General features: G+C 46.3%; 1 protein-coding gene across 1 annotated transcript in view; it reads left to right on the top strand.

The window, feature by feature from the left end:
- Window positions 1-24,569, top strand: part of PTTG1IP (PTTG1 interacting protein) — a 54,655-nt gene that overhangs the window by 15,384 nt on the left and 14,702 nt on the right. Inside the window, exons 3-6 of the mRNA XM_033945891.1 lie at window positions 10,283-10,388; window positions 12,532-12,637; window positions 12,798-12,863; window positions 17,974-18,020. Of these exons, the coding sequence (XP_033801782.1) occupies window positions 10,283-10,388; window positions 12,532-12,637; window positions 12,798-12,863; window positions 17,974-18,020 (325 nt within the window). The remainder of the gene's footprint in view (window positions 1-10,282; window positions 10,389-12,531; window positions 12,638-12,797; window positions 12,864-17,973; window positions 18,021-24,569) is intronic.

The raw sequence follows: 24,569 nt of genomic DNA, 5'->3' as shown, positions 1-24,569 counted from the left end.
GGCCCCTTTTTCGGCACTTATACCTGTTTTGACTTGGTCTAAATCAAAACATATAAGTGCCGACTAGGCAACCTGCCTAAACTTTTGGTTATACCTGCTGTATGCCTATGTCTAGGCCCACCTCCCGCTCTTTCCCCTCCTCTAAAAATGCCTCTTTTCGCTCTATGCATTTAGAGGCAGAGGAAAGGCCTAAGCTGGTTTTAGATACATCTAAAACCAGCTTTGGTTATGGGTACTTATAATAATAATAACTTTATTTTTTCTATACCGCCATAATCTTGCAACTTCTAGGTGGTTTACAGTGAAAGAGAGCTGTACAGTCAGCGAATTACAAGGTGAGAACAGGTAGGAAGTCACTGAGTAATCAGTGTTTACAGATTACAAATAGGTTATAGTATAATCTTAAACATTTTACATCAAAGAGGCTGGATGGTCAGCGAATTACAGAATACAGTTGGTAAGGAAGACACCGAATAGTCAAGAGAAGAGCAGAATACATTTGTCAAGAAGCGTAGTATCAGCATAAAGAGAAAAGTTTTAGGATGGGGGGCGTTGTCTGGCTGGGAAATAAATCTATTGAATAGAGCGGTCTTGATTTCTTTCTGAAAGGCGCCATAGGTCTGCCTGGCTTTGTCAGTGAAGTTGCCTAACTAGGTTTGCTGTCTGCCAGCTGGGAACTTGAAAGTTCTATCCAGAAAGGTTCTGTATTTGCAACTTGGACGATCAGGCTTTTTGATCGTCCAAGTACCCATTTAGGCCACTTTTTAGATGTTTTTTTGTTTTGATTATGAGCCCCATACTCTCTGTTTTTTATCTTTTAACCAGTTCATACATAATCCATAATAGGACATTACTTCCTATCTGTTGACTTTCTTATCTCCTCAAGTTTTTCAAGAGGTACTTTTGTCAAATGCTTTTTGAAAATCCAGATACACAAGATCTTTATCCACATATTTATTCACCCCTTCAAAAAAAATGTAATAGATTGATGAGGCAAAATTATTCTTGACTAAATCCTTGTTGACTTTGTCTCATTAACCATGCTTATGTATATGCTCTGTAATTTTGGTCTTTATAATTGTCTCTACCATTTTGCCCAGTACTGACATCAGACTCACCAGTCTACAATTTCCCAGACCACCTCTAGAACCCTTTTTAAAAATTCTTATTACGTTGACCACCCTCCAGTCTTCGGGTTCCATGCTAGATTTTAATGATTTTAAAATTGCAAATTACTAACAATAGTTTTGCAATCATTTTTCAGTTCGGTCAGTACATCTGGTCCAGGCGATCTGCTACTCTTCTATTTGTCAAATTGCCCTATTATATCTTCCAGTATTACAGAGATTTGTTTCAGTGTCTCTGACTTCTACTTCAAATACGATTTCTGGCACCGGTATCACCCCACATCTTTCTTGGTGAAGACTGAAGTAAAGAATTAATTTAATTTCTGCACTATGGCCTTTCTTTTCTGAGCATCTGTTATTACCCCTCGGTCATCTAGGTCCAATTGATTCTTGTCCCACCTTCTTGCTTCAAGTATACCTAAAAAAGTTTTTACTATGGGCTCTTTTTATCAAGCCGCGCTAGCGGGGTTAACATGCGCAACGTTTCATCATGAGCTAACCCCCGCGCTCAAGAGGAGGCGGTAGCGGCTAGCGCGGCTGGCAGTTTAAAGCGTGCTATTACGCGTGTTAAACCGCTAGCGCGGCTTGATAAAAGTTGCCCTATGTGTTTTACCTTAGATGCAATCTTCTTTTCAAGATCTCTTTACCTTCCTTATCAGCGCCTTGCATTTAACTTGCCATTCCTTATGCTGTTTCCTCCTGTTTTCAGTCGGATCCTTCTGCTACTGAATGGTTTTCTTTTATTTATTTATTTATTTGGATTTTTATCCCGTCCTCCCAGTAGCTCAGAACGGTCTACAAATGAACATACACAGTGGAGAGTAACTAGACATATAAGTAATACAACAGGTTTAGTGATTGGATTTATAGATTTTGAGAGAATTTAATACAGGGAGAGTATAGCAGAAAGAGAGAAGGGGGAAATACAGTAGTTTAGTTTAAGGAAAGTTATATGCGTTTAGGTACAATTTGTTAGTGGAGAGAGTAAGAGAGGGTTATACTGGAATTTGGGAAGGTGATAGGAGAGTGGAGGGGTGGGGCGTAAGGGGGGGAGAAGACAGAGGAGATCTTTAGTTGAAGAGGAGGGTCTTTACCGATTTACGGAATGTTAATAATGAGTTCTGTTGTCTAAGTTGGGGGGGGAGTTGGTTCCAGAGGTGTGGAATGAAGTGGCTGTAGGATCGTTTGTGGGCAGTTTCTGTGAGCAGGGATCTTCCGGGGGGGGGGGTGCATAGGCGTATCTCTGACTTTGAGCGGAGGGTGCGAGTGGGGTTTTAACTATAATAGCTTTCTTTACCTCACTTGTTAACCACATTAGCTGCTGTTTGGTCTTCCTTCCTCCTTTTTTAATTCATGGAATATATTTGGTCTGGTCTGGGCTTCCAGGATGATATTTTTGAATTAACTTTCACACATGAAGTAAATTTTTAACCTTTGCAGCTGCTCCTCTAAGTTTCTTTACCATTCTCTTCAAGGTTTTTGAGGTGACCAGAAAGTCTGCTTTCTTCTTTCTTGCACCAAAATCTTGGAACAATTTCCTTCCATAAGTTCGCCTGGAACCCAGCTTTCTATAAAGTTTAAGGCAATGCTGAAATCCTTCTTCTTTGAAAAAGTATTCAATCTTAAACCTACTTGATTTTCTACCATCATCTACCTTAACACGAGTCTGCTGTGTGACCTTGGGAGTCTAGGACTTAAACCATGATAACTATTATTATAGTCTCGTTATAACTGATGATTTTATTTATTTATTTTTTAATTTCAGTTGCTCTTTTTAGTATGTGAGTTTTCTTTCCTATCTTTATATGGAGTTCCTTTCAAAAATGTTAATATATTTTATATCTATATACCACTTTGGCCCATGTGTTGGATTAAGTGGTATATCTAGAAACAATAAACATTAAATTATCATATTCTCTTTTTTTAAAAAGTTAAATGCTATTGTATTAGATTTCTTGTGTGTATTTTCTCCAGAGATGATATCAAATATGATTATGTTATGGTCAAGTGGTCTTGACTGTCTCAGAAGTTGATGAAATTTTTACTGGAAGTACAATAGAACATACAATGAATATATACAAAGTCTTAGGGCTCTTTTTACGAAGCCGTGATGCACATTGGGAAGAATAACCTGAATCACAGTTAATGGATGCTAGGGTCCACCTTGGGGATTAGTGCCCAAGAAAAGGATCTGGGTGTCATCGTAGACAATACAATGAAATCTTCCACTCAATGTTTGGCGGTGGCCAAAAAAGCAAATAGGATGCTAGGAATTATTAAAAAAGGGATGTTAACAAGACTGTTGTAATGCCCCTATATCGCTCCATGGTGCAACCTCATGTGGAGTATTGTGTTCAATTCTGGTCTCCTTATCTCAAGAAAGATATAGTGGCGCTAGAAAAGGTTCAAAGAAGAGCGACCAAGATGGTAAAGGGGATGGAACTCCTCTCCTATGTGGAAAGACTTAAAACAGTTAGGGCTCTTCAGCTTGGAAAAGAGACGGCTGAGGGGAGATATGATTGAAGCGTACAAAATCCTGAGTGAAGTAGAACGGGTACAAGTGGATCGATTTTTCACTCCGTCAAAAATTACAAAGACTAAGGGATACTCGATGAAGTTACACGGAAATACTTATAAAACCAATTGGAGAAAATTTTTCATTCAGAGAATAGTTAAGCGCTGGAACGCGTTGCCAGAGGATATGGTAAGAGCAGATAGCATAGCTGGTTTTAAGAAAGGTTTGGACAAGTTCCTGGAGGAAAAGTCCATGTAGTTTGTTATTGAGAAAGACATGGGGAAGCCACTGCTTGCCTTGTATCGGTAGCATGGAATATTGCTACACCTTGGATTTTGGCCAGGTGCTAGTGACCTGGATTGGCCACCGTGAGAACGGGCTACTGGGCTTGTTGGACCATTGGTCTGACCCAGTAAGGCTATTCTTATGTTCTTATGTTGTGAATCAACCCAACAGTTACTTTATTAATACAAAATGTTAAAAAAGACATAAAAGTCTATGGTTGACCAGTCTTTCCATGAAAGATCCAAGTCTGTAATTGAGGACCTATCTATAAAAGGAAATGGGACATTTTAGAAGACCTTCCTTTTATAGCATTGATATCTGGTTCTCTCCTGCAAATCGAGTTTTCTGCTAAGATCCTGGGAGTTCTTTTTGACTCTTCGCTTTCTTTTAAGGACCAGATCAGCTCTGTGATTTAAGAAATGTTTTTTCAATCTACGCATGCTGAGAAAAGTTAGACAGCTTTTTCATCAACACCACTTTTCCATTTTGGTTCAATCGATTATTCTATCTCATCTCAATTATGCCCTTTACTTCAGAATCACAAAAACCTGTCTCTCCAGATTACAATTGGTCCAGAATACTGCTGCCTAGTTGATTTTTGGGAAGTGTAAGTTTGATCATGTGAGGCCACTGCTCTTCAATCTTCACTGGCTCCCAGTGTATTTTTAGAGTCCAGTTCAAGTGTGCCTGTGTTGTTTTTAAAATTCTTCTTGGTATTTTTACTCCCTTAGTTCCTTTATTTTGGAATCTTTATAGATTCTCATTTGCAAGAGGCGATCAACAACTTAAGAACCAAGAGTTTGGCCTCTCTCTGTCCTTCAAGTTCACACAACTTTGGAATGATCTTCCACTTTTCCTGAGAAGTTCTGGTTCCCTTTCTTCTTTTCGTAAGGCTTTGAAAACTATTCTGTTTACTAAACACTTTGCTAATTAATCCTTTTTGAGATCCATTCACCATATTTCTTTCAGCTTAATCTAACTATTGGAAACAGAGTTGAGCTCTCTTAGATTGAAGTCTCGGTATACAAATCCAAGTATTAGAGTAGATTAGATGGAAATTAAGCATGACAGAAGGCTGGTTAATAATTTCAATGTATCGTAATATATATGAAGGGATCTGAAAGAAGAATTGGAAAAACATATAGCTATTCTTCAGATAACAAGTAAACCAGGAAAGCACATGTCTTAAAAAAAAAAAAAAAAGTTTCTGGGATGTGATGGTAGTCAAAAGAAAATATAGTGGGTGAGCTTAATGTCGTGGTCTGAGATTAAAGTGATATGAGGGCTATCGCCAAACGGCATCCAAGAAAAAGAATGAAGTTTCCATAGCATAAATATATAAGCACATATTAAGGGGGGCTCGTAATCAAAACTTAAATATGTCAAACCTACCTAAGCCGGCACTTGGACAATCTAAAACAGTGTTTCTCAACTTCTTCAAGCCAAGTAACTCCCTAAGTCTAACAAATATCAACTGAGTACCCCATTCAAGCTCCACCCCAGACCACCCAGGCTCTGCCCCAGACCCCCACCCCCATAGTAATAATACTAATTGTAATGCAAGTTTTTCCATCCATTTTTCAACTACACACAATATAATCGTATTAATACATAATGTTAACCACACAATTAAAAACAAACAAACCACAAAGCTCATGGTACGCAGAGAAAATCTTAATTATCATTTATATTCATTTTTTTTCCAAAGAGGTTAAGGCAGATGACTTTAAAATATACAATGACATTTCAGTAACAACTATAGAAAAATAGATAAATATAATGCAAAATACAGACAGCAGATATAAATTCTCAAAACTGACACATTTCGATCACTAATTGAAAATAAAATCATCTTGCCTACCTTAGTTGTCTGGTGATGTCATGAGTCTCTGGTTACACTTCCTTTTGACTGTGCATGCAATATTTCTTTCTGTCTCCTGCATGCTTCATCTCGTTGGACCTCATTCACTTCCCCAATTAACATCTCTCTCTGTCCCTCCATAAGTCCAACTTTTCTTCCTCTCTCTTCCACCCCTATTGGCAACATGTCTCCCTCTCTCTCTCTCTCTCTCTCTCACTGTCCATCTGCCTTGAGAAATCCAAGCATCTCTACCCTCCCCTCGCCGTATCCAACATTTCTCCCTCTCTCATCCCCTGGAGCATGTGCAGCATTTTTCACCACTGCCCACCAGCCCCATGCCCATTCCTCATTTCTCCTATCACCCCTCTCCAGGACCATGCCATCACTATGTCCAATATTCCTCTACCTTGCATCACCTTCAATCTGTCCCTCTGTTCCCTCTCCACCACCATATCCAACATTTCTCCCTTTCATCTGAGGTACCTCAGAGGAGATGCGTGACCTGATTCGGCGGGAAGGTACTCACACATGCGCGGTGCAGCACTCGTGAACTTTTTGAAGTTCTACAAGCAAGTCTGCTTTTGAGGCTGTCCGCTACGGGGCTCTGTGGATGGCATCACCTACATGTTGAGAATATCTACCTGCTGTCCCTGGATAACAACTGTTACGGTAAGTAACTGCTTTCTGCAGCGTTTTGCATAAGCACGAGTCAACCTAAGATTCCGGTTGGCCCAGGTGCCTGAGGCTCCTCCTATGGGTGGGGCCTTAGGTGCCAGGGCCAATCAGGCCTTAGTCCTGTTCCTGATACATCCCACAATGCACCGGGAAGGGGCAGGCCCACCTCATTCAGACGGAGGCGGGCTTGCCGGACAGACTCATCCATCTGCCTTCCAAAAAGGGGGGGGGGGGGTTAGGAGGGGTTCTTGTGTAGGTGAGGGGGGGGGTCTGGAGGGGGAATGGGGGACCCGGGGGGTAGCGGTACGATCTATGGGGGGGATTCCGGCAGGAGGGATTGAGCATCCCTCCTACCATAATCTACGTGTGTGTGTGTGAGGGGGGGGTTTCTGGCAGGAGGGATTGGGCATCCCTCCTGCCGGCGATCATTTATGCGGGATGGCTGGTCACAGCCGCTAAACTTATCACGGTAAGGAGATCCCATGTTGCGATAAGCTCTTACAATGTAGGCCAGCTCTCCTTTCCCTCCTCAGATAGAAATTCTGTCAACCCTTTGTATATATAATTTTTTTCCATCATCCATTCGGTAGTAAGAAGAAAAAAATTGTTTTTATCCGTTTTCCAGACTCTGAACTTTGTATTCAACATTCTTAGTGCATGAAAATCATGTTTTTAATATTAAAGGTAGCATTCACTATAATAAAACCCATAGTGCGCATGCATACTTCAATCTCCGTGCGCCGTGCTTCCGTGGCACACATGTGCAGTGTCTGCCTCAGCTGATTTCCTGCCCCAATCTCTGGCTGACTTTCTGCCTTCTGATTAAGCTGCCGCTACCGGGACGCCTCTTCTTCTCACCCCTGGATCAGCAGCGGTAGCAGCCGCGGTTTCATCAAGCAGTCGCGGGGCATTTGCTAGGCCGGCCAACTTCGATAATGCGAGGTGGGCCGGCCGAGCAAAAGCCCCGAGGCTGTCTGGGCTAGTGGATGCTAGACAGGGGGAGCAGGGAAGGGAGAAGGCTCCCGGGCCTATTCTGATTGGCCCAGGCGCCTTAGGCCCCACCTGTGGGCGGGGCTTTGGGACGGCTGGGCCCATCCGGCCCCATTCTGGTGTCGGCTGCCTGCCGGACGGGCGGGTTTGGCACCTGTCTGTCCGGCCAACTTTAAAAGGTACGGGGAAGGGGGGTGGGGGTGGGGGGGTTCGTGGGGTCGGCCGGGGGGTTACTGGTCGGCGGGGGGGCGAATGGGGGTTCTGGGGGGGTCGTTGGTGGGAGGGGTGTTGCGTCGAGGGCAGGAGGGCCTGGGATCCCTCCTGCCCATAATGTAGTGGGGGGTAGGGGTCGCTGGGGCCAGGAGGGCTTGGGCTCCCTCCTGGCCCAATCCAGTCGTGGGGGGGGGGGGGTGGTCGCCGAGGCCAGGAGAGCTTGGGCTGGCCCTTTCAATCGGAAGGGGGGTCGCCGGGGCCAGGAGGGCTTGGGCTCCCTCCTGGCCATATTGATTCGGGGGGGTGGGGGGGGCACGATCGCCGGGGCAAGAGGGCTTGGGCTCCCTCTTGCCCCGATATCGTCGGGGGTGCCACGGTTCAATGGGGCAAGAGGGCTTGGCCTCCCTCTTACCCCGATGTTGTGTGTGTGTGTGTGTGGGGGGAGGGGTGATGGATCGCGGCAGGAGAGATGCTTATTCTCCCCTACCGCGATGCCATCACTCTATCGGAACTGCCGCGACCCGCAGCAGGAGAGATAGGGCATCTCCTGCCGTGGGTCGCGGCAGTTCGGGTAGAAGAGTGATGGCATCACGGTAGGGAAGATGAGGCATCTCTCCTGCCGCGATGCTTGCGGTGGGTAGGTTGCCAGGCTGCTGAACTGATGGCGCCAGCGGCCATCAGCTCAGCGGCCCTTTTTTCAGCACTTAGACCTGGTTTGACTTCGTCTGTCAAAAAGGTCTAAGTGCCGACTAGGCAACCTGTCAAATGGATTGGTTATACCTGTTGTACGCCTAGGTGTAGGTCGGCCCTCCTCCCGCCCACTGCCCGCACTTTCCCCTCTTCTAAACACACCTCTTTTCTCTCTGTGCGTCTAGAGGCAGGTGAAAGGCTAAGCTGTTTTATATACGTCTAAAAACCAGCTTTGGTTATGGGTACTTGGACGATCAGGCTTTTTGATCGTCCAAGTAGCCATTTAGGACACTTTTTAGACGTTTCTTTTTTTTTTTTTTTTTTGATTATTAACCCCATATTGGTTAACCAGAAAATTAAACTACACAAAGCATACAGTGTGCTTCTCAATATTCATTCCTACCAGAACACAGATAACCTCGTGCAAATACTTGACCAAAAACTAAAAGTACTAATGTATACAAACATACCCTAAGATGCAAGACTGCAGGCAGTACAACCCCAGAGGAAAAGAAAGAAACAAATGCATTCCTTCCTGAACAGACAGCAGATGTAAATCAATCACTAAATTAAAAAATAAAATCATCCCCCCTACCGTTGTTATCCCCTCCCTCCATGCTGTGCCTTGCCTTCTGGCCTGCCCTCCGGTGTTACCTTTGGGCTGACTCCCTCTTCCTCAGTGTTGCAGTGCATAAAGCCATGGACAGCGGCTCCTCGTACGTCCCGTGTCTCATCTGGAAGCCTTCCCTCTGATGCTGCGACGTCGGAGAGAAGGCTCCCAGTTCAGGTGCAGGACTCGCATAGGAGCCTGTGCCCACGGTTTTGTGCACTGCAGCATTGAGGAAGAGGGAGCCGGCCCGAAGACAATGCCACATCGATTATACTATGGACCGGCGGCTGAAGAGCATTGTCTAAGGCCTGATGCACGTGCCGACCCTGCAGACCGACAGGAAATTTCTGCAGACTGGCACCGGTCCACGGACCGGTGGTTGAAGAACACTGCTCTAGAGTATGTATGTTTTACAATTATTTTTGTTTTGCTGCATTGCAAATCCAGTGGGGCACCAACATATTGGAAAATATAAGCTGGACAGTTTTTTTAGGAGCACAGAACAAAAATCTGTATAGTTACTTGGATAGCAACAGTTTTTGTGTATATGAAGCCTGTCCTTTCATTCCATTGAAGAAAGCAGTGAGATCACATGATGCGACTGATAATATGAACAAAGTTTCTTTTTAGTTAGTGCTTTAAAAAACTGACTGAGGTATAAAAAACATAAAATGTAATAAATTCCATGACTTTCAGCAGTGTTTTTTTTTCTAGTCCATATGTAAAAAAACATTGACCTGCATTTGTCCACATATCTTGTCCATGTCAGAACTTAATTTATTGTTTTATAACAGGACATTAACAACTCAAAATTGCTTTTCTTTGGTCAATTTAAAACCACCTGCTTTATATTGTTTTTTTTGACACTTTTTTTTTGATGAGGCATGCAGTAGTGCAATCCACAATATTAAATCCCCAATATACATGTACACTTCCCCCTCCCCATTCGCGGTTTCTGCACTCGTGATTTCAAATGATCACGATTTTTTTCTGGGGAGGGGGAAAATTAAAAAACCCATATTTTTTACCTCCCTGCCGCCTTCCCGGCCTTACCTGGTGGTCTAGCGGGCTTTCGGGGCAGGAGCGATCTTCCTACGCTCCTGCCCCGTGCAGATCGCCATGAGGAAATGGCTGTAGGGAGTTCGCGTCATAGTCTCGAGAGGTAAGGCTGGGAAGGCGGCAGGTAGGTGGGGGTGGGTCAGAGCCGGATATTCGCGGTTTTTTGCCATTCGCGGTCCGACTCTGCCCGTATCCCCCGCGAATAACGATGGAGAAGTGTAAGCAACATTTCTGTGTTTTCCTCTTTTTTATTCTAGTGTCTCTGGTGTAGTACTACCAAGCAGTGCCTTGTATATCCAGTGAAAAGTATCTTGCCATTGGCAGTTTGTAAACTGAATGCAGCGCGTTGGGGGGTTTGCTGGGGTAAGCAAATTATTATTTATTGCATATTATTCTGACTTCCTCTGAATTTGTAAGTAACAGGATGAAATATTTTTGCCAGGCGTGGGACCACAGAAGACAAACGTGAATAGGGATGGAGGAGTAATAGACTCTGATCGATTTTCAGAGGGTTGTGTTCATGAGAAGCTAGCTAAAATAAAGGTAGACAAAGCGATGGGGCTGGATGGTGTTCCAGGTATCGTTATCGCGGCAGGGGAGATGAGCCATTTCTCCTGCCGCGATGGTTGCAGTGGAGGGTAGGCAGGTTGCTGGGGCATGCTGAGTTGATCGTGGCTGCCGCGATCAGCTCAGCGGCCCCTTTTTCTGCACTTATACCTGTTTTGACTTGGTCTAAGGCAAAATGTATAAGTGCCGACTAGGCAACTTGTCTAAACTTTTGGTTATACCTGCTGTACGACTATGTCTAGGTTGGTCCACCTCCCGTCCTTTCTCCTCTAAAAACACCTCTTTTCACTCTATGCGTTTAGAGGCAAGGGAAAGGCCTAAGCTGGTTTTAGATATGTCTATAACCAGCTTTGGTTATGGGAACTTGGACGATCAGGCTTTTGATCGTCCAAGTACCCATTTAGGCCCCTTTGTAGACGTTTTTGTTTTTTGATTATGAGCCCCTTAGTTTCTTGGCATTACTATGGAAATCACTAGTTTCTGCACAGTTGATGGAAATTAGTTGTGTTGTCCAGCTGCTTCCAGGCCTTTTGACAACACTTATGTAATTATTAGGACTGAACCAGCTGATGTTCATATAGGCCCTACTTTAAGTGGGGTTTGGCTAGAGAACAGAGTGGTATGTAGTAGTTGAGGTAGAATGGTGCATCATCTTAAAGGCCAGCACCAGGGTCTTAAACCTGATAAAGCATAAGTACCCAGTGCAAGTGCTGGGATTTCAAGTTTCAGGTAATCCCATTCATATTTTTGTTGGTATTCTGCAGCATTCTGGATGGGCTACAGGCACCGACAGATTTTGCTTGGACTCCTCCTATAGGCTGAGGGGCCTTTTTTAGGGTAAAGGGGATGAGATTTGTTATACCACTTTTTCTGTGTGGTTACAATCAAAGTGGTTTACATATTTTGTACCTGGGGCAATGAAGTGTTAAGTGACTTTCCCTCTGCAGCTCCCTGTGACTCTGGGTATCAAATTTGCAACCTCAGGATTCTGAGGCAGCTGCTCTAACCACTAGGCCACTCCTTCACTCCATGTTTAACACTTAATACAGGGTTTGCCATACAGTAAATGCTAATGCATAACCATGTTAAGAGGCGTTGCGCTAGTTTTGCAGTTACTGTGCTGTAAATTGTATGGTAGGTGTTTTTTTTGTGTTGGGGTGTGTTATGGGTGAAGAATTAGCATGAAAAGCATTTGTGGTTAGCGTGCTGCAAATACTTCACTCTAATCTGCATTTTTAAGTTAGTTCAGATCCACATTGCCTCCTAAATAGGTGCTAAGGCCTGAATTCTCTAACTGGCACCAATTTATTTATTTATTTTGTTTAGGTGCCTAAGTTCAGTAAAAAAATCACAGTTTTAAACAACATTTTTAACTAAGTTTCATTGCACCTAAAAATCGGCACTGGAATTGTGCTTCTGTAGGCACTTTAGGCCGCTTAATGCTTCTGTGAGTGTGCTTAATGCCAGAAGTGGCGTTAGGCATGGAGGCATGATTCACATCAAAGGTAGGTACTGGAAATATAGGCCTGGAAAACCCTTGCCTACATTTCTGGTGCCTACCTTTGCCTGGGGTGCGATTCTGTATCCAGTGCTGTCACATGATTGACACGCGATCGACCACCAACAACGGCTCTAGTTACAGAATCTGGGCCTAAGTGCCTCTGTGCTAACTCCAATCAAAGTACTGTGTGGAATCTGCAAGTTTAACATGACACCTTTACCAGCAGATGCTAAGAATTCACCCTTTGGTTGCCCCGTTAAATCTGCAGCATGGTAAAATCCGGTGTTAATAATAGCTGCATGCAAACTGTTTAGTAAAAGACCCCTCGGTTACAGTAATCCAAGTGGGAAACCACTTCTTTAGAAGTCATTAGCAGTAAGTATAGACATAATCTGTTCCTTAATACATAATTTAAATGTATACTCTTTATTTTTCCAGTAAACTTTGAGGCCTTGATTATTGCAATGTCCGTGGTAGGAGGAATTCTGATTATTGGCTTGTTTGTCTGCTGTTACTGTTGCTGCAATAAAAAGAAGAGCAGAAAGTAAGTAGATCTTCATGCAATACTTATATGTACTGTTGAAGACTTTATTTTTAGCTAGATTTCCAGTAGCTGTGATTAATTATTACCTCTAGACCTTAAATTTAAATAGCAAAAATAATTTTTCTTGATGCAATAACTGATAAAATGTGCTTTTCTGCAGGCCAGATAAAGAAGATGAAAAAATTGCCAGACAGAATGAGCAACGGCGAGTTCGTCAGGAGGAAAGGTAAATCGGCATGACTAACTTGTTTTTAGTTTGATGGACCATAGTTTCTATTTTCCCAGTCATCTATAATAATAAAAACCCTAGAGCGCGCATGCGCTCTTGAAATTTCGTGATTCCTCGCGCCGTGAGGTGTGCTTCTGTGGCAGTATGCTATTACACCGCACGGCGCTTGCAGGGGCTGGAGGCAGGTGTGGTGGCTGAAGGCGCGCTGTCTGCGCAGTCAGCTTCAGGCGCGTTTGGCGGTTTGTCGGGGCAGGAGAGTGGCGGTTGTGGTGGCAGTTTCACAGCGGCTGTGCAGGCATTTTCTCTCCTGTTAGTGGAGAGTGTTGGTTCCGGTGCTGGTTTGCAGGAGGGTGTGCAAGGTAAAAAAAAAAAAATACGGCTCAGGGAAGTGGAGGGGGAGAGGGAAAAGGGGCTGCTTTGGAGGGAGGGGTGTGCTGGGAGGCCAACAGACAGAAGGGGGCCAGAAGAGACAGAGAAATACAGGCAGGAGGCCAAGGACAGAGACAGGAGGCCAGGCAGAGAGACAGACAGAAAGAAAAACAGGAGACCAGGCAGAGAGAGAGACAGAAAGAAAGACAGGGGTCAGGCAGAAAGACAGAGAGACAGAAAAACAGGAGGCCAGACAGAGAGACAGACAAACAAAAACTGGGGGCCAGGGAGAGAGACAGGGGACCAGGCAGAAAGACAGACAGAAAGAAAGACAGCCATCCACACCGGCCAAGGAAAGAGAGAGAGAAAGAAAGAAAGAATGACAGACAGACAGTGGGCCAGAAAGACAGACAGATAGCCAGCAGCCAAGGACAGAGAGAGAAAGAAGAAAAAAAACCAAAAACCAGACAGATGACAACGGCCAAGGAGACAGAGAGAAAGAAAGAATGACAGACAGGCAGAGGGCCAGAGAGACAGACAGGGAGAAAGACAGACAGAAAGTCAAACAAACAAGGAGCCAGAGAGACAGATAGAAAGAAAGACAGACAGCCATCCAGACAGCGGCCAAGGAGAGAGAGAGAATGAAGCAATGACTGACAGACAGGGTGCCAGAAAGACAGACAGACAGAAAAACAGACAGCCAGCAGCCAAGGAGAGAGAGAGAAAAAGACAGAGAGACAGGCAGCGGCCAAGGAGAGAGAGAAAAAGAAAAAAAGACATACAGACGGCCAGCAGCCAAGGAGAAAGAGAGAAAGAATGATATACAGACAGGGGGACAGAGAGACAGACAGAAAGGGAGAGAGACAGACAGAAATAAAGACAGACAGCCAGAAGCCAAGAAAAGAAAGAGAGAAACAAAAAAAAAGACAAGACAGTGGTCAAGGGAGAGAGACAGAAAGAAAAGGGCCAGGGAGAGAGAAAGAAAGACATACATCCTGTATAATAAAACCCTAGCCGCACATGCGCACTCTTAACTGTGTGCTTCCATGATCTGTAGGTCTGTGGCCGCAGGAGTGCGCATACGCACTTAGGGTTTTTTCCCCTCCCTGTAAGACAGTTCATCTTCGTCGGCGTCATCTTCGCCCCCCCTCCCCGGCACACCCAAACCCCTGTTCAGCCTCCCATCCGACCCTCCCACTGCGGTCTGACCCTCCCATCCGACCTTCCCTTCCCGCGGTCTGGCCGGCTCCCTTAGTCTCTTGCCACCGCCCCTCTTCCCTTCCCGTGGTCCCGACAAACGTGCAGACTCCAGCAGCGGCCGCAGCACTCTAAACACGCTGCTTCGCGGCCTTCTACTGCCCTGATTTGCTCTCCCCTCCTACTCCCGAAGGGGAACCTTGCCCTAAGGAGCAGGAGGGACTAGGCACCCCTCCTGCTCCCAACTATTTAAAAGGTACGTGTGGTGGGTGGGCTGGTTGTGGGTAAGGTGGTGGGGCCGGTCAGGGTTAATTCAGGGGGAATGTCAGGCCGAGGTGTCGGGCTACTGCAGACTCTCCTGCCTGCCCTACCCCAATCTCTCCTGCCTGCTCACCCCGACTTTCCTGCTCTCTGATGCCGTTGCCCGGCAGTGCAGGCCAACTTTAAAACCATGGGCTTGCACTGCAGGGAACAGCAGCAGAGAGCAGGAGAGTCCGGGAGCAGGCAAAAGAGATTGGGGCTGAGCTGCTTCTCCTGTCACTACTGTCAGGATGTGCACATGAGCGGGGATCGCTCTCTACTGATCCTGGCCATGGGTAGGGGGCGTGTTAACGATCGTCCCCATTTGCATGCAGGCCTTTACTGAATTCGTCAGCCAGCATGCAAATGGATCGTGCACGGTTTAGAGGTTTAGTGAATCTAGGCCTAAGTTACTCTGTTCCACTTCCAATAGCCACTTTTTCCAGCCTTGCTTCTCTGCCTCCCCTTGTTTCATAGAAACATAGAAAGATGACGGCAGAAAAGGGCTATAGCCCATCAAGTCTGCCCACTCTACTGACCCACCCCATTAAGTCTGAGTACTAATGACCTAGTTCCTTAACTCGACCCTCGTAAGGATCCTACTAGGGCATCCCATTTATTCTTAAAGTCAATAACGCTGGTGGCCTTGATCACCTGCTCTGGAAGCTTGTTCCAGTGATCTACTACCCTTTCTGTGAAGAAATACTTCCTTATGTCACTATCGAATTTCCCTCCTCTGAGTTTGAACGGATGCCCCCTTGTGACCGAGGGTCCCTTGAGAAAGAAGATGTCTTCTTCCACCTCGACACGTCCCGTGATGTATTTAAATGTCTCAATCATGTCCCCCCTCTCCCTGCGCTCCTCTAGAGTGTAGAGCTGCAATTTGTTTAGTCTTTCTTCGTACGAGAGACCCTTGAGCCCCGAGATCATCCTAGTGGCCATCCGCTGAACCGACTCAACTCTAAGCACGTCTTTACGGTAATGTGGCCTCCAGAATTGCACACAGTACTCCAGATGAGGTCTCACCATGGTTCTGTACAGTGGCATTATGACTTCAGATTTGCGGCTAACGAAGCTTCTATTGATACATCCCATAAGTTGCCTTGCTTTGGATGAGGCCTTCTCTACTTGTTTGGCGGCCTTCATGTCTGCACTGATGATTACTCCCAAGTCTCTTTCTTCTGAAGTCCTAGCTAGTGTTTCTCCATTTAAGGTGTAAGGTTTGCATGGATTTCTGCTACCGAGATGCATAACCTTACATTTCTTAGCGTTGAAGCCCAGCTGCCATGTCGAGGACCAGTTTTCCAACGTAAGCGGATCCTGCATCATACTATCCTGCAGATTGCTTTCACTTACTATATTACATAGTTTGGCGTCATCAGCGAATAGAGTTACTTTACCCTGAAGCCCTTGGGTCAAGTCCCTTATGAATATGTTAAAAAGGAGTGGACCCAGGACCGAGCCCTGTGGCACTCCGCTGGTCACCTCCGATGTCTCAGAGAGGGTGCCGTTGACCACCACCCTCTGACGTCTTCCACTCAGCCAATCATTGACCCATGCAATTAGTGTCTCACCTAACTCCATTGATTTCATCTTGTTTAATAGTCTACGGTGTGGGACGCTGTCGAAAGCCTTACTGAAATCCAAGTACACTATGTCCAGAGACTCTCCCGAGTCCAGCTTTCCTGTTACCCAATCAAAGAAGCTGATAAGATTGGATTGGCATGACCTACCCCTAGTGAATCCATGTTGACTAGGATCCCTTAGATTCCCCTCATCCAAAATCGTGTCTAATTTACATTTAAGTAGTGTTTCCATGAGTTTACACACTATTGATGTGAGACTCACTGGTCTGTAATTTGCAGCCTCCGCTCTGCAACCCTTTTTGTGCAGAGGAACGACGTTAGCTGTTTTCCAGTCCAGGGGGACTCTCCCCGTACTTAGGGAGAGATTGAAGAGCATGGTTAACGGTTCCGCCAGGACATCGCACAGCTCCCTGAGTACTCGTGGGTGCAATTTGTCTGGTCCCATGGCTTTGCTCACCTGGAGTCTTGGCAGTTCGCTGTAAACATCAGCTGGTGAGAACCCAAAATTCTGAAATGGGTCTTCCTTGCTTGGCTTTGCTTCCAGCTGTGGCCCGTGTCCAGGTGCCTCGCAGGTAAAGACTGAGCAGAAGTAATCGTTCAGTAGTTTGGCTTTTTCGGAATCTGTTTCCACATAAATCCCATCTGCTGTTCTAAGGCGTACTATCCCGTTTGTGTTCTTCTGCCTGTCACTAATATACTTCTGTCCACAAGTCCCCTCCCCCTACCAACAGTCACTGTTTTCAGTCCTCTCTCCCTTGTTTCATCTTAGGACAGTACTGCTTCAGACTCCACCCCCCTCCACACACACACCTAATGATGGTGCAGAAGAGTAGGATAAAAATGTTCTATAAATATGATATGTGCAAACACTATAGCTGTGAAAAAATCTCTTAATTATCAAAAATATTTTTTTTGCACATATCATTGGTGTATAGCAGGATAAGTCACAGTGAGAGGCTATTCTGGTAATATTAAAAATATGATATGCACTAAAATCACCAAAGAAAGGAGATGATAAAATGCTGTGAAAGAAAAAGGTAAAACGAGAGCTACACTTGGGGCTCCTTTTACAAAGGTGCCCTAGCGTTTTTAGTGCACGCATCGGATTAGCGCTGGCTACCCAAAAAACTACCGCCTGCTCGAGAGGAGGCGGTAGCGGTTAGCGCGCATGGCATTTTAGTGCGTGCCTTTATAAAATGAGCCCTTGATTTCAGAGATGTACCAGAGGTGAGGAGCAATATTGTCAATGATGTTTCAGCTTTGTTTTATATTATTTTTAGTTTCCTTTGCTCATTTGAACTGTTCATGGGCGTGCTTCTGATATACATAACACTCGTTGCAAAAGTAAACAAAGGGCTCCTTTTACAAAGGTGCATTAGGGCTTTAATGCGCGGAATATCACGCGCTAAAATGCCGCACGCGCTAGCCGCCGCCGCCTCCTCTTGAGTAGGCGGTAGTTTTTCGGCTAGAACACGCTATAGCGCGCGCTAATCCATTGCGTGCTTAATAATAGGTAGCGCATCTTTGTAAAAGATGCCCTAAGATGGTGAATCAAAGGAAATGACCAAGCATTTCTGCCTGCCAGATAGTAGCAAATCAAATGCAAATATATTTTTGATTAGGTTTTGGTAAGCAGGTTTTTTTTCCTCCTACAGGAGAGCAGAAATGAAAAATAGACATGATGAAATCAGGAAGAAATATGGTAAGACCCTTATTTATTACTGAATATTTTGTTTCTATAAGCTGTTTTGTAATCCATATGTGTTTTGAAAAATATAAATTTGTATTTAAAATTTCTTAATCAAAAATTATTTCAGCCTTCTTTTTACTAAGCCATGCAGCCGAGTGCTGCGATGCAAATACTCCAACACCATGCGGCCGAATGCTGTGAGGCAAATTCTCCAATGCCTATTAAATTCCTGTGGGCGTCGGAGCATTTACCCCACCGGCCCACATTGTCAGTCTTAGCAAGAAGGAGGAAGGTGTTTTTTTTTTTTTCTTCATTTCTTCATCCACTAGAAAAAAATGTTCATATCTCAATAGTATTGATTACTATTATACTGTGAAGGTGGCAAGCACAGAATATAAATATGTAGGCAATCCCTCGCTAACATGTCAATTAGAACCGGACGGATACCAGAAGACTGGAAGATAGCGAACGTCATCACAATTTTCAAAAAAGGATCAAGAGGAGAACCGGGAAACTATAGACCTGTGAGTCTCACATTGGTCCCTGGGAAAATGGTCGAGGCTTTGATTAAAGATAGCATAGTCCAGCATCTGGATACCCATGACCTGCTGAGAGGTAGTCAGCATGGATTCAGGAAAGGGAAGTCGTGCTTGACGAAATTACTTCAGTTTTTCGAGACGGTGAACAAACAAGTCGATAGCGGAGAACCGGTGGACATAATATACTTGGACTTCCAGAAAGCGTTCGACAAAGTACCACATGAGAGACTTCTCAGAAAACTACAGACAAGGAATAGAAGGGGATATACTAAGATGGATAGGAAAATGGCTGTAAAACAGAAGACAGAGAGTGGGCATAAATGGGAAGTACTCGGACTGGAAGAAAGTAACTAGCGGTGTGCCTCAGGGCTCGGTTCTTGGGCCTATCTTCAATATAATAGTAATAATAATAACAGCTTATATACCACAATACCGTGAAGTTGTATGCGGTTTACAGAAGATTAAGCAAAGGTAACAAATTGAATTGACTTTAAGAGGGGAGGAAGAAAGAGAATTAATAGGACAGGAAATTCATTGTTGAGGAGAGAGAGATCAAAAGGACAAGTTAATCGCTATAGAGGGGAGAGAGAAGAGAGGATCAGTTGTCTAGATGCTTTAGGAACAAGTGTGTTTTTAGACGTTTCCTAAATTCCCCATAAGTAGTGGGCGAAAGCAATTGTTCTAGGTCTTTACCCCATGATGCTGCTTGGTGTGAGAGAAGGTATTCATGGTGTTTTTTCAGTTTACAACCTCGAACTGGGGGGGAAACGAAATTGGAATGTGAACTTCTCTTGTGTCTGTTGGCTGAGAAGAAGAAAAGGTCAGTTATGTATTTAGGGGCAAGTCCGTGTAGTGCTTTAAAGCAAAAGCAGGCAAATTTAAACTTTACGCGCGCCGCCATTGGCAGCTAATGCAGCTGCCGGTAGTAGGGTGTCACGTGGTCAAACTTCCTCAGCCCAAAGATCAGTCTGACTGCTGCATTTTACATCAATTGTAAACGTTGCATATTCTTTTGGGAAATTGCTAAATAAGCGATGTTACAGTAGTCAAGTACCGTATTTTCACGTAGATAACGCGTACCCGTGTAAAACGCGCACACGGGTATAGCACGCGAAAAACACAAATTTATGTACAGAAATTTTTATATACCGCGCACACCCGTATACCGCGCATGCTGCCCGACTCTCCTTTCGCCCGCCCCGACTCTTCTCTGGCCACCCCGTCTCTCCTTTCGCCCGCCCCGACTCTCCTCTCCCCCTTGAAGTCCTGTCCCCACCCTGAAAGCCTGATGCCTCCCCCGATGTCCGATTCACCCCACCCCGAAGGACCGCTCGCACGCACCCACACCCCCACCCTGAAGGACCGCTCGCACCCCCACAGCCTCCCGACCCCCCCCCCCATCATGTAGAAGCTCCTACCGATGTCCTGCTGCTTCCTCTTGGCGGTCCCGACTCCCCGACACGATCGGGGCAAGAGGGAGCTCAAGCCCTCTTGCCCCAGCCAACCGCGGCACCCCCGACATGATCGGGGCAAGAGGGAGCTCAAGCCCTCTTGCCCCAGCCAACCGCGGCACCCCCGACACGATCGGGGCAAGAGGGAGCTCAAGCCCTCTTGCCCCAGCCAACCGCGGCACCCCCGACACGATCGGGGCAAGAGGGAGCTCAAGCCCTCTTGCCCCCCGACTCCCCGACACGATCGGGGCAAAAGGGAGCCCAAGCCCTCTTGCCCCGCCGACTCCCCAACTCCCCGACAATATCGGGCCAGGAGGGAGCCCAAGTCCTCCTGGCCCTGGCGACCCCCCCCGCTAGTTGTTCGGGCCAGGAGGGAGCCCAAACCCTCCTGGCCACGGCGACCCCCTACCCCCACCCTGCACTACATTACGGGCAGGAGGGATCCCAGGCCCTCCTGCCCTCGACGCAAACCCCCCTACCCCCAATGACTGCCCCCCCCAAGAACCTCCGACCGCCCCCCCAGCCAACCCGCGACCCCCCTGGCCGACCCCCACGACACCCCCACCCCCCTTCCCCGTACCTTTGTGTAGTTGGCCGGACAGACGGGAGCCAAACCCGCCTGTCCGGCAGGCAGCCAATGACGGAATGAGGCCGGATTGGCCCATCCATCCCAAAGCTCTGCCTACTGGTGGGGCCTAAGGCGCCTGGGCCAATCAGAATAGGCCCGGGAGCCTTAGGTCCCTCCTGGGGGCGGGGCCTTGGGCACATGGTCGGGTTGGGCCCATTTTCTTCCCTCCGCTCCCCCATAGTCTGGCATCTGTCTTCTTCCCTTCCAGCGTCTTCTCCCCACTCTGTCTTCCACATTTCCTTTCAGGGTCTGTTCCTCTCTACCCTCTTTCAATGTCTGTTCTATTCCTTTCCACCACCATCCTTCCCTCCCTCCTTTACCATCTGTTCCTTTCTACCACCGTCCGACCAATCCTCCACCCGTTGACACCCCTCCACACTCGCCCAGCAATCTCCCTAAAGGGGAGATCACTCCCCCACCCATGTATCTTATAAACAGAAGGTTCGGCATACACCCTTCGGCTGGCAGGCTCGCCAATGGAAAATGGCGGGCCTTCCCCTTCCCCTTCCATTCTGAGATGCACTGGGGAGGATCCTAAGGTCCTGATTGGCTCAGATGGCTAGGCACCTGGGCCAATCGGAGTCTTAGGCCTCCTTTCCAGTGCATTCCTGGATGCACTAGAAAGGAGGCCTAAGACTCCAGTTGGCACTGATATCAGTGGTATATGGATAACTTCTGGCTACTGCTTTATACCTGGATTCTGAGGGCCTGATTCTGTATAGGATGCCCATGTGCGATTCTCAAAAAGCTGCTTAGGCGGCTGCTGAGACCAGGCATCCTATACAGAATCAGGCCCTCAGTATTCAGGTATAAAGCAGTAGCCAGAAGTTATCCATACCACTGATATTGGTGCCAGTGCCCAAATAACTTGCCAGAAAAGATAGGACACTGAATATCATAGGTTTATCCCAGGACAAGCAGGCAGCATATTCTTGACTGATGGGTGACGGCACCGACGGAGCCCCGGTACGGACAATTTTAGAGTGATTGCACTCTAAGAACTTAGAAAGTTCTAGCTAGGCCGCACCGCGCGTGCGCGAGTGCCTTCCCGCCCGACGGAGGCGCGCGGTCCCCAGTTTCTTAGTTTCCGCGGAGCTAAGAAGACGCGTGTTTCCAACGACTGTTGGATACTCTTTTTTTCGCCTTCCCGCTCGCGTATTTTTTCTCGTGAAACTCTTCACGTTTTCTTTTTTATTTCTTTTCTTGATAAAAATTAAAAAAAAAAAAAAAAAAGTCTTATTTTTTTCGACTTTTTTCGGTCGGCCCCGGCGGGGCCTGTTGGCACCATCGAAGCCTCGGGCTTCAATTTTGCTACGGCCGTTTTTCCCTTCATGCCCCCTTCACTGGGTTTTAAAAAGTGTCAGCAGTGTTCACGCCCTATTTCCTTATCCGACCCGCACAAGTGGTGCCTTCAGTGTTTGGGTCCGGACCATAGGGCAGAAACGTGCACCCACTGTAGTTCTCTTCAAAAGAGAACTTTGAAAAATCGCCAAATTCAACAGCGGATTCTTTTCGGTGCCGCTATGGAAGTTCCACCGGCATCGACTCCAGCAACTTCCTCCAAATCGACACCGGTGGTTTCGACACCGCAAGATGCATCTTCGGTGTCGCACCCTGCAGGTAAGCTGGCTAAGAAGCCATCCCTTACTGTTCTTGGCCCGCCAGTCGAACATGCAGTGAGCCAAATCCTGCAGACTGTGCGCCGGCCCCGCAAACGCTCCGCTCCCATAGAAGTCACTGCCTCTTCATCGGCATCGACTTCGCCTGAGCGTCGAGCTGCACCGCAGGTACCGAGCAAGAAAAAAGCGGTACCGGTGCCATCGGGACCATCTCTGGATGAGCGTATAGCATCCATCCTCCAGGTCCAGCTTAAGGAGCAATTACAACACCTGCTCCCGGCTCTGCTAACTCCGAACCTTCCGGTGTCGGTCCCCACTGAGCCTATGGTACCGATCGTCGACCAGCCTATTTTGTCGGCATCGACGTTATCGGCACTGCTTAAATCTGCCTCTTCCATGTCTTTGCCTATTTTATCGGCAGAGCCAAAGTCTCTTCGACGTACTGCTCACTCGGCCTCTGATCCGGTACCGCTCTCTGACACCCGTACCGTTTTACAGTCACCAGGTACGGTGTCGATGCGTTCAGGCAAATCGGTACGCAAAACCAGGCATACCGAATCCTCTACTCCTCTATCTCAGGGCCGTCTTCCATCGGTACGTGACCCTGATTTATGGGATGATTCCGAGGATTCCCTCGGTACCGAGGAGGATTTTTCATCGGATGAGGCTGACCCATCGGTGCAGGATCCTGCTAGTAAGCCAGAGCACTCTTCCTTCACCAAATTTCTTAGGGAAATATCAGACACCCTTTCTCTCCCCTTGGAGTCTGATTCTAAGAAGTCAAAAGCATTCCTGGATGCTTTAGACTTTGACCAACCTCCCAAAGAATTTTTAAAGTTACCCCTTCATGATATATTAAGGGAAACTTTTTACAAAAATTTGGAAACTCCTCTTACCATTCCAGGAGCTCCAAGGAAATTGGAATCACTTTATAAAGTTATTCCTATTCCAGGGTTTGACAAACCTCAGCTTCCACACGAATCTTTGCTGGTGGAGTCAACCCTAAAAAAATCTGCAGGCTCTAGTGTGTATGCATCTGTCCCTCCTGGCAGAGAGGGCAAGGCTATGGACAAATTTGGTAAACGACTTTACCAAAATGCTATGTTGGCCAACCGTTCAGGTAACTATGCATTCCATTTTTCCTTTTACCTGAAACATCTTATTCAGCAGATGGCCACTTTTCAAAAATATATTTTGGACAACCAGATCTCCAACCTTCTGATGACCACCCCAGACTATAGGACGTTCAGAAAAGAAATAAAAACCATACTTTTCAAGAAATTCCTGAAGCAGCAATAACATCACGACCTCTTAGTAACTCTAAAACTGACATTAGATCTACCCATTACCGCACTAACAATAACAAAAGAACCTCCACTGTGACCACCTATTAATTCTTTTACAAACCACCTCACCCACAACAACACGTTAAATGTTTATAAGATCTACAACTTACCTCTCTAGCTAATCATTGTAACTCTACTTTTTTAATTAACCTTTTGTAATCCGCCTTGAACCGCAAGGTAATGGCGGAATAGAAATCCCTAATGTAATGTAATGTAATGTAATATTCCTGACCGCAAGCTTTCTGCTTTTCAGCAATGCACTGCCAGTCTCTTGCAGCTCAGGAAGTTTATGGTCCGTTCCATCTATGACACTTTTGAACTGACATCCCAAGCTACTGCTATGTCTGTAGCGATGAGACGATTGGCATGGCTTCGCGTCTCAGACCTTGATGTGAACCACCAGGACCACCTTGCCAATGCTCCCTGCCTGGGTGATGAGCTGTTTGGTGATTCTCTGGATACCACCACTCAGAAGCTTTCTGCTCATGAGACGAGGTGGGATACTTTATTGAAAAACAAAAAGAAACCCCCTCCTCCTCGTCCTTTTAGGCAGCAGACGTCGTATCAGAGGCGTTTTTCTGCTCGGCCAATTCAGCCTCATCCTCCTCAGCCTCGGAGGCAACGGCAGCAACAACAACAGGCTCGCCAACAACAGCCGCCTGCCATAAAGCCTGTTGCTCAGTCTAAACCGACTCAGCCCTTTTGACTCACTTCTCCAGGGCATTGCCAGTCTTCCTCCCTCATGTCCTCTTCCACAGCCTATAGGAGGTCAACTAAACATTTTTCTGACTCGATGGGAAGTAATCACCACTGACCAATGGGTGCTTTCTATCATAGCCCACGGCTACTCCCTCAATTTTCAGACTCCTCCGCCGTTAGGCCTGCCAAAAGAGTCTGCTTCCAACAAGTCTCAGTCCCTCCTTCTAGCTCAAGAGGTTCAATCCCTCCTTCTTCTCAATGCCATCGAAGAAGTTCCTC

This window comes from Geotrypetes seraphini, chromosome 5 (genome assembly GCF_902459505.1).
Source record: "Geotrypetes seraphini chromosome 5, aGeoSer1.1, whole genome shotgun sequence".
Classification (NCBI taxonomy): domain Eukaryota; kingdom Metazoa; phylum Chordata; class Amphibia; order Gymnophiona; family Dermophiidae; genus Geotrypetes; species Geotrypetes seraphini.
The sequence above is the reverse complement of the archived record's forward strand: the minus strand, read 5'-3'. Positions and strand labels throughout refer to the sequence as shown.